The 11,408-nt window shown below is 37.0% G+C and overlaps 1 protein-coding gene across 1 annotated transcript; it reads right to left on the reverse strand.

The window, feature by feature from the left end:
* Positions 1-358: 358 nt before the first annotated feature.
* Positions 359-4,242, reverse strand: LOC143536028 (uncharacterized). The gene is made up of 3 exons (XM_077030117.1): positions 3,985-4,242; positions 1,695-2,058; positions 359-1,609 (listed from the first exon to the last, which is right to left on the reverse strand). Exons 1-3 carry the CDS (start codon positions 4,069-4,071, stop codon positions 567-569), a joined length of 1,494 nt encoding a protein of 497 aa, XP_076886232.1. The 5' UTR covers positions 4,072-4,242; the 3' UTR covers positions 359-566.
* Positions 4,243-11,408: the final 7,166 nt, after the last annotated feature.

The raw sequence follows: 11,408 nt of genomic DNA on the forward strand, positions 1-11,408 counted from the left end.
ATTGAATAAAAAATTGTAGTGCTACTATCGTTTTCATCATCTTTCAAATAAATACACTGCCTTTATAAAGCAAAATGTCCACCATATATACTTAGGGCCCTCACCAGTTATGTCAAGTCCTAGCTACCACACCTTTTATTACATTTATTTGGTCTTTTAAGTCGGTTCATTTAAGACAACTAAATCCAACACTTACAAATTGACACTCTGAAAATGAAATATAGAAGTGGAAGCTCCCACTTATCAGTTGACTATAACATTAACTCCCAACTCAACAAACTAACTACTATTTTAAAACATGCAAATTTCTACCTAAACAATGCTACAATCATCAATTAAACTATCATGCTAGACACAATAATGTCAATACATGTCTTCATACACTTGAAAACATTTCATCCCAAAGTACATAACCCTATCTAGTTTTTCTTTTAAAAAAAGAGGCAACACATAATATGCCTTCCTCTTGAACAAATTTATAGAATCTAAATCTCTTTTTTGCTTTTTTTTCCGTCTTTCGCCTACCAAATCAAAAAAACTGTACACATTTTGATACTACCACCATATTAGAACGGAATCATATAGGGCAACGCGTGTATATCTGCTTCAGGCAAGAATCGTGCGCGTGGCTGCCACAACCCTGTTTCACTTGCTCCACATGTTTCCACTTCGCCCTTGGAGACTGATGAATTTGCAGGTTTAGTCCTTCTCGAAAGCCAATCTTCTTCATCATTAACAACTTGAGGTAATAAAGCTTGAAAAGCTGGAGGTGGGACCCAACTTCCTATCAGCTTTTCATACTTGGCGTGCTTTTTCATCATCTTTTTCTCGGCTCGCGACGGGCCTGGTTTTTCTGAGCCTTCCTTTCTCTTCCCGAGGTTTGTGGGCCCGCTGGTACCAGGAACTGGGGCGTCATTAATGGGCCGTTTTCCTGTGGCTATCGAGCTTGGTTTATTTAGAAGACTGATGCTACCAGAAACTGGGATTTCATTAACGGGCCTTTTTTCTGTGGTTATTGGGCTTGGTTTATTTAGAAAACTGATGTTACCAGAAACTGGGATTTCGTTAACGGGCCTTTTTCCTGTGGTTATCAGGCTTGGTTTACTTTGAAAACTGATGTTACCAGCAACTGGGATTTCATTAATGGGCCTCTTTTCCGTAGTTATTGGGCTTGGTTTACTTTGAACCGGGCCCGGTCTAGCTGAGTTGGGTCCTTGCAGACCAATGTTTCTTGATGCAGATGAACTTGGTATATCATGTTTCAGTTGACTTTCGGACACAACTGGTCTGGCAAAACTTGCAATTTGTTGGTGTTTTTGTTGTTGCTGCAACTGTTGTTGTCTTGATAAAGATGAACTTGGTTTAAGTGCTTCCACATCACTCTTTCTTGATCCAGAAGGAAGAATCGGTTTTGCAGAAGAACTTGGAGACGGTTCTCTACTGAGATGAAGCCCGTTTGACTTTGTTTGGGTCGAAGGAGCCCGCTGTGCTGCATTGTTTTCTCTTCTAGGTGGTGCTAAAGAAACAGTTTTTAATCTTGCATCTTCACCTGAACTGGTGGGATCGGACTCTTTGAGCTTCTTTAGTAATCGAATCTTGATGTGTTTCCCTGATTAGTATTATAAAAGAATCTCGCTAGATTAGTAACAATTGTAAGGAACACAAAAAGGATGATAAAAACAAATGCAACACACCATGACCAGTGGAGTCATCATGTAGTAAAACATCCTCATTATCATTATCATCTCTTCGCCTTTTGTTACTGTTCTGTGTGCTATCAGAAGAGTAGGATGGTTTGACGGGTTGACCGCTTTCTTCAGTCAAATCACTCTTCTCCAGTGCTTCTGTGTTTGGCTTTTTTCCATCGATTTGGGCCTCTGTAATACCAGCTTCTTTCTGTAACAATTTGTGAGAATCTTGAGTTTGATTCTTTTGTGATTTCAGTTTCTCTTCGTTCTTTCTTTTTTCTTTCTCCTCTTTCCTTTTCTCCTTCTTTTCCTTCTTTAATTTCTTTTCTTTCCTCCTTTCTGCTTTAGCCTTATCGGTTTCCTTCTGGAGCTTTAATTAAAGCACCAGAACAAATAATTTAGATCCAATAGTAACATAGGATATGTATAAAAACCATTATAGCAACATGTAGCTATTGACGATCATGTAGAGCGGTCAGAATGTAAGATCCTAAGCATGCAAACCTAATTCTAAACAAAGTTGATGACATGATACCTAAAGCTTAATTAACAGCAACAAAATAGAACAGTCTTTTAAGGAAAAAAAACACTGCTGTGTTGTGATTAAAAGGCTACAAACATGTTGACACAGTTTAAATGTATTAAATTCAGAAAGATCTGGTTAGAAAAACATGCCAAGTATTTGACTTTTTTAACTGACATTTAAATGCATAGCTTAACCCAAGACACAAATTCAGCAAAAGAACAATAACCTCCTATGTGTATACAAACAAGAGAACTGAAGTGTATTTAACTAAAAAGTTGTAAATATTTCATGTTAATTGTAAAACTTATTAAAGGTAATCAAAATATAGGTATATCATGAATGCAAAGGCTTTATTTAACTAAATAGTTGTAAATTTTTACGTTAATTGTAAAAGTTAAAAGTAATTAAAAAAATAGGTATCATGAATGACAGTTAAACCAAGATATCACAGAAAATAGCGGCCTGCAGTCAAGTGACACATACTATTGAAAGCCTAATCAGACTCATAACCACATTTTGTGCATTCGATTTTGTCTTAAAACTAATACACTTAAGCACTGAATCCATTCCTAACATTCATGTCCAAGAACTCTGAATTCAGTTCTAACATTCGTCTCCTATGGTTATTCATCACATCACTACCAAACGTTCACATATACTTAACATCCATTCACCGTTACTAATGTTCTTAAATCCATACATATCTCCTACAACAGAGCTTTTATCCAAACAGTACTTAAGTGTAAACATCACTTGTGCCAAACTTCACCATCAATCCACTACACACATCGCTGGTGCAAGTTTTCCCCTAAAAGCCAGCATAATTCATGTCCGAAAAGATCCAAATACTCACCTCACCAGCCACTACATGTCATACACTTCAACCGAAGCATCACTCACTTCGGTTATTCATGTCATCACTAAGTCACTTAACAAACATTCAGATATACCTAACATCCATCACCATCATGGTAGTTCTAGATCCCTCATTACTTATTATTCACTCTTACATGTTCTTAAAACCCTAAACAACTACAACAGTACTCTATTCTAAACATCAGTAGTGACAAAACTTAACCATCAACCCCGCTGCACACATCACAGCAACCAATTCTCCAAAAAAGCTAACATCAATCATACTCCAAGAAAACCATATACTCAATTCCATTATGTATGGGCTAATGGAAATGCGTTTTTGGTTCATTCAGAATACGTTTGATGCTAGACATTTATAAAAATCTGGTTCCCGTTTCTAACATCCATTATTACTTAAAACTAATTCACCAAAATCCATTTTCAACATTCATCTCCAATAACACTTATAATCATCCTCAGATTGTTCTAAACCACAAGTAACCACACTAATCATTCACATATACCTATCATTCATCACCAAGCTAGTTCTAAATCCTCAAAATCACTATTTATTCACACTTAAATGTCATTAAAACCCTAAATTTTGCTTACAGAGAAAACCTTTTTTTCCTTTTTCCTCAATTCTAAACATCACTGCTACCAATTTTCCATAACATCCAAAATCTCACTCCATTTAGCCAGCCACAACAAACCCTAAAAACCATCTTGAATAAATAATCCCTTTAAATCCAATAATAATCCACCGATTAACATCGCATAATAACTGATACACACAATCACCATCCAAATGTTCATATCAATTAGACGTACAACAAACCCTAATAATCTCTATGACACTTCAGATCGAATTTCAATCATAAGATAGAAACCAATGAGAATAGATCTGAGTTTAACCTTAATCGAATCGATCAAGGCCTGATGTGGAGCTTCTCCTCCGTTCCGGCAATAACCAGGAGGAGGGTACGGAAAGCACCGAGACATCCTCTATTGATCAGATCCAACCCAATCGAACCAATTGAACAAAACCTAATAATAATAATCGGAATCGTAGGGGTTGGTTATTATTATTAGATCGATTGAAGATCTAAAGAACCTGAGTGAATTGGAGAATTATTATTAATAATAATCTCTCGGTTAGGGTTTGTTTGAGAGAGAGAGGATTGAATGAATGTTTGCGTAATGTAATGTAATTTGTGAAGGGGTGAGGGGATATATATGGTGGTGGTGGTGGTGGAGGTTTAGCCGACTTCAGAATACATACATACACATACACGCGTGCTTTTTACGATGGGCCTTTCTTTTATGGGCTTTTTGCTAATATGGGCTTTTTGCTAATACATCTCCCAATCATACCCGGTTCCGGACCCGACGAGTAGGCATGTTCAAAACGGTTTGGGACTAGGAACCGGAACCGGTTCCTAACCGGTTCCTATATTCAAAACCCCCTTTTAAACCGGTTCCAGGCTCGAACCGGTTCTCCCACCCTCGGACCCCTAACCTATCTAACCGGTTCTTACCGGTTCCTAACCCGGTTCCTGTACCGTAACCGGTTCCAACCGGTTACAGTGTAAAAAAAATTTTTTTTTTTTCGTTTTTCGTTTGCGATTTGGATTCTAAACTACGATTCGTATTTGTATAACATGAAAAATAAAAAAAACAATTAACATAAAAATAAACAATTAACTGATGAAGAAAAGACAACTACTGAAGATGTTTGCCACTGAAGACAACTACTGAAGGTTGCCACTGAAGACAACTACTGAAGGTTGCCACTGATGACAAGTTGACAACTACTGAAGGTTGCCACTGATGATAACTACTGAAGGTTGCCACTGATGACAACTACTGAAGGTTGCAACTGATCACAACTACTGAAGACTGCCACTGATAAGATTGTTAACGATTAAAAATAACTCCGAAAGAACCAAGGGACTTGTCGGATAATACGTTCCCGATAGTTTCGTAGTTGATGTTTTAAAAACTTCAAGAAAAGTCGATAAGTCATTGATAATTTCCCATTTCTCATTTGAAAAGGGGATTGCCAAATCATTCTCGGCAAGACTAGAATGAAACATTTGTAAAGTTTCTCTTTGTTTCAAAGCACTTTGAAACATTATGCAAGTGGAATTCCATCGATGAGGTACATCCCAATTAGCTCCCAAAGCTTTTCTTCTCGTATCTTTACAAAATTTTCTATATTCCATTTGTCTTTTTTTACTTTTCTTAAAAACTTCATGTATCATTAGTCTAAAATCGTTTATAACCGATGTAACCTCATCCGAAGCAAGTCCGTATTGCACGATTAAATTAATGATATGTGCAACACACCTTGAGTGAAAAAATACACCATTGCAAATCGGCGTATATTTTAATTTTAATTTATCAACCGCCGATGTATTATTCGACGCGTTATCAAATGCCATTGAAAATATTTTATTTTCTAGTTTATAAGTTTTTATAACATAATCTAAAATTTCAAACAAATTATCTCCCGTATGTGGATACTCAAAGAGTTCGAAAGCAATGGTGCGTTTCATCATTTCCCACGATGACGGGTCTACCCAATGAGCGGTGACACAAAGATAAGATTCGGGTAGACCATGTGGAGCCGACCAAACATCACTAGTTAAGTTTATTCCCGTATTTATATTTTCAAAATATGCAATTAGTACCTCTTTGGCCTTCTTCCACAATTTTAAACAATAACGTTTAAGAGTATGACGACTTACGTGAGTGTATTGTGGTTGAAGCGTATCTCGAATCATGGCGGTTAAGCGAGGGTTGTCGAAGTGGCTAAACGGCAAAGCTTCTTGAATCACAAACTTCGCCATACGATCTTGAACTCGATCAATTTGGTATGTAAATATTCCGCCTTCACTATCCATTTGCGTTTGTTGCGAATCGACGTTCCTTTTCAACGCCTTTCAATACGGTTTTTCGATGTGTTTCTTCAAATTTGAATTCGAAAGTGGGTTTAAATAAATCCCACAAAACTTGCACCGAGCCTTCAATGAATGGTCACTCAATTCAACCAAATCCCAATTGCACCAAATCTCTTGATTACGATTATGAGGTACAATACGAACGAAACTTGGTTCGGCGTTGGAACCTTGACCAACCGATGATTGTGAGGCAGCCATAACAACAAATATGAATATAGAAGAAGAGAAAACAAGAGATTAGAGAACTCAAAACGTTGTAATAGCGTTTTTTTGTATTTTTTTGCGTTCTGCTTTGCGTTTTGAGTGTTGTGATGAACCCATGACACCAAATACCTATTTATACAAGTAGTGGGGTGCTTGGGGGAGCCAAAAAACGGCTATTTTTGACCCCAACGGTCAAAAAACGGCCAAAAAAACGATTTCCAACGGCTATATTCGATCCAACGGCTAGAACCGGTTAGGAACCGGTTCCGGATGGTTCGGTTCCAGAACCGGTTCCGGTTCGGTTCCGGTTCCTACCCGCCCCCACTCAGAAATGCAAGAACCGGTCACGGACCATCGGGTTGAATCAGATAGGGTCCGGTTCCTACAAAAAACGGGTAGGAACCGGTTCGGGTCCACCGGTTCGGTTCCAGGAACCGGTTTCGTTGAACATCTCTACCGACGAGTAGAGGAGCACGAAAAACCCGAACCTGGAACCGTACTCGAAAAAAACGGAACCGGTTTTTTATACCTGGGTTTTTAATACTCGACCCTACCCGTAGGGTACGGATAGGGTATGCATTTTTAGTACAAAACCCGTACCGAACCGGACCCGATTTGTACCTGGTAATACCCGAAAACCTGAACCGGTTTCATACCGAGAAGCGGGTTTTTCAAATACCCGATCTATACCCGAAAAATACCCCTAAAAAATGCAACTCCTAAAAAATTTCAATCTATAACTTTTTTTTATAAGTGGTCAATTTGTGATTACTTCATAGAAACATTCAAACGATTTACAATGAAGTGGCAGGTAAGCGGGCAACAAGCTGCGCCGCAACCCCCTTTTGGATAGCAAATCCAATCCGACTAAAAACAAAGTTTTGAAATACTCGAAAAAAATCCGAAAATATGGTTTTTTCAATACCCGGAAATAGGGCATTCAAATACCCGGTTTTATACCCGACACGAACCCGATACACAGAATATGGTTTTTAGAGGCAATACCCGGACACGAACCCGACCCGGGTATTGCTAATGCCCGATTATACCCGAACCCAGGTTTTTCTAATACCCGATTTGTGCACCTCTACCGACGAGGTGTATTCAGCCCGAGGGTATGACATGGTATAAGATTTCTCTCCCCGAAGGCATACCCGGACATGTCGGAACCGGAATACCCAATCAAAACCCAACCCACCCCCAAAAATACCCAGAAAACCTAACAAATACCCGATTATATCCAAAACCGGTTCCTACCCGATCTAATTTTTACATTGGTTGACCATGCGTGGAAGGTTCCTAAAAATACCCGATTTGTGAACCTCTAATAATAGAGACCAAATTTCTATCCTGAATACTATGGGTGCTCAAAATTATCTGAATCCGAATCCGTATCCGAATTATCCGACTATCCGTATCCGAACTATCCGAATTTTCGAATATCCAAAAATTCGGATATCTGAATCCCGGATATCCGAACTATCCGATACTTTAATTTTAATATTTTTTTTAATTTTATTATATATAAAAATAATAACAAAACCCTAGATCTGCCATTACCTTATTAACATAACATCAACCATCTCTTCTCTTCTCCTTTTCTCGTCAAGCGTCAGCCAACGTCGTCCGTCAGCCACCATCGCCCGTCTCCTCCAGCCACCACCACCGTCCGTCTCCTCCAGCCACCATCGTCGGCTGTTGTTTCCACTGTCGCCACCCGTTTCCAGCTATCGTCGGTCCCTTTCAAGTTGGATTAGGAAACTTGATTTGTTGTATGTTTAATTTATTTGGATTTGGAAACTTGAATTGATGATGTTTTGTTTTTTTTTTTATTAAAACAAGCTTTTTTTCTTTTTCGGATATTCGGATATCCGAGGTTCGGATATCCGAAGTTTCGGATTCGGATTCGGATAATGAATTTTACTATCCAAAAGGTTTGGATATCCGGTTTTGAACAACCCTACTAAATACACGTATCGGTACCTAGTGGCAAAGCTTGAACAAAAATGCAAGCATCCATCATGTTGCGCCCTTGTTGGTACCCGTATTGATTTATCTTGTTTGGTACATGTATAGATACCAAAATTTTATGATTTCGGTACTTGGTACTTATGGGTAGGTGTGTTCAAAACTATCCGAATCCGTATCCGACTATCCGTATCCGAACTATCCAAATTTTCATATATCCAAATCTCGGATAAACGAAAATTCGGATTCGGAAGGCTGTTTTAAGATTTTTCGGATATCTGAATTATCCGGTATTTTAATATTAATATTTTTAAATTTTATTTTATATTATACATAATAACAAAACCCTATATCTAAACACATACATAACACAAGTAGGGCAAGCTACAGTGCCTCTTCTCCTTCACTTTCACACATTAACCCTCAGTCCTCACTACTCACGGCAGCACCTACACCAACGTCGCAACACCACCACCGTCTGTCCCACCCTCACGACAGCACCAGCACCACCATCATTCATTTCCGTCAGTCCCTTTCAGGTTTGTTAATTACTTTGTTAAATTATTAATTACTTATATATTGTTATATTGTTAATTGTTAAACAAGGTTTTTTTATTTCTTTTTCGGATATCCAAAGTTTCGGATTCGGATAATGATTTGCACTATCCAAAAGGTTCGGATATCCGGTTTTGAACAACCCTACTTACGGGTATGGGTACCGAACTTTTCTGTAAAAATGACATTGGTAACGATTTGAATATTATGGTTTACTTTTGATATTATGGTTTATTAGTTTTATCTTTTGCTTTTGTATTACGGTCTTTGTATTATGCTTTCTTGAATGTCGGCACCATGCAGATACCCATACCAATTTAGCAAATTTGGTGCCCGTATCGATTCACCTTATTTTTTACTTGTATCAGTTGTAATATCAAGATCATTAGAAATTTTAAAAAAGCAAAGCGGTAACAAAACAAGTATCGTACGAAAATATCAGTACGTTTATCGACCGAATAAACGTTGTTTTAAATATGTAAAAGTTTTGCATCATATATTATACGAATATCACTACTATTCTAGGTGATTACTAATATGTGTTTTGGGTTTAATGTATGTACGAGTACGAACCTAGCTAATACTATCGTGTCCATCGCCGGAACACGGTGGCTTGCTACCTAGTTACAAACACTAATGAAACTCACAAAAAGGAGAAAAAACAAAAAAATAATAATAATAAAAAGACAAAAGACCAAGGAAGTACAACTTACATCCTACATGTTTTCATAGATGATGGATAAAAATTAATATACTAAGTTATGTGTACGCATATAAATATTTGGATAAAAATAATACTTTTCATAATCATTTAACAATTGTTGTTAAAAGTAGTTCAATTTAATTCAGTTTTAACATCATCGATGCATTTGATGTTAATATAAAGAGGCAAAGAAAGAAAGCTAAACCTCTGTGTAAGCAAAGGTGCTTGATATATCAAGCTTTGTTTTTGTCTTTCTTGATCAACTTGATCATACTAACTTGAGTGGTCTGCTTTTTACAACGCTATCAATGACGGATTAAATTCTTGTACAATTAAACTGGTTTAAACAACACAAACCAACTCGATCTCACACATTGTTTGTTATCATTTATTCGTCTATTTCTTGTCTTATTTGAAAACATAACCAACAAATCTTGTGCCTCACTGAAATCTCACGTCGATAAATTTGATATATGAAAACTTGTCACAGGCGCTGGTACTATTTGTGACCACCACTAGTCAACTAAACACGTGCCGCTTGCCAATCCTACAAAGCCTTTGTTCGACTCCTTTATCCATCTATATGTAACAACGATCAGACCATGTATTTTGTTTGCTACATTATCCTTATATTTACACACAGTTGGGGATTATATGACATACATGTTGTTGCATACATGTCACTTTGTAAATTATCTATTTTGATATTGTTAAAATCCTAAATATATGTACCAAATATTATTCACAAGATACGTATATGTTTATAAAATGCGTCTCTCATTCGTACAATCAACCGCTCAATATAATTTGCAAAAAATCAAAAGGTTACATGTGCACAAGGTCATTTCACATAATGACACTTGATCGACCCGCTAACCTTTAACTCAAACTTCATCAATGACGCTACACACGGTGTATGTGGCGCTCATGTTTTGGGATAACCATGCAAGGTAACTTGAAGACCAGTGCTCGTGAATCAAAAACACTAATGCCATTCACGATCGGTATCACAACTCAAACAAGGATCGATAGCAGAGCTTCTCGGCAACTATAAAAGTTGAATAAAAAATTCAAATCACTAAGACAATAACATCTATGCAATCATCATATCAATGTACAAAATTACTCATGAATATAATTATTAAAACTACTCTTTATAAGATGGTTTATTAAATTGATGTATCAAATAAATGATGAACGAGATCTTTCACAAAAGGTTTATTATCATAATAAGACTAGCTAAAATAAGCATGAATACACAAGTATGATAATCTCAACTAAGTAACAAAAGGAATGAAACATTATTTTATTGTTATGATAAATAAATAAAAAAAAAGTTAAAATCATCTTGGGCCATGGGCTTCCTCTTTTGTTAGGCCGTTTATATTTCAAACTTGGTTCTCTACGGCCCAGTTGATTTCAAGACATTTTTATTTGAGAAACACAGCCTAACAAGTCATAAGAGGTAAACCCGGGCCGGCCAAGAAACTGGTTATTGAGAAATCGGTTTGTAACTGATTCAAACCAACAAAACCTTTAAACAAACCGATTTTTTATATATTTTTCATACATTTCTCTTCTTCTCTACTACCACTTTATTTTATTTCGGTTTTTATAGCCACTATTGTTATTAGAGGCGTATAAAAAAACCGGAACCAAATCGGTTCGTTTCTAAAACCGGTTTCTACTCCCAAACCGAACTAAATTGTCGGTTTGTATGGCGGTTTGGGTATTTTTTTAATCAAACCAGCTTTAAAACCGTTTTTGTCTTAAACCGGTTTTAAAACCAACCCGAACCGGTCCGGTTCAGTTTGACTACTTTTATGCTTAAATTGGTTTCTAAACCGAACCGGTTTGACCCAAAGCGAAGTGAAATATGCAAAAACCAAACCGGTTCGGTTGTAAAACCGGTTCTATTTATAAAAAAAACGGTTTTCTACACCTCC

The sequence above is a fragment of the Bidens hawaiensis genome, unplaced genomic scaffold, assembly GCF_021521415.1.
Source record: "Bidens hawaiensis isolate Kalapana, Puna unplaced genomic scaffold, B.hawaiensis_p1.1 tig00010731_1, whole genome shotgun sequence".
In the NCBI taxonomy this organism is placed as follows: Eukaryota; Viridiplantae; Streptophyta; class Magnoliopsida; order Asterales; family Asteraceae; genus Bidens; species Bidens hawaiensis.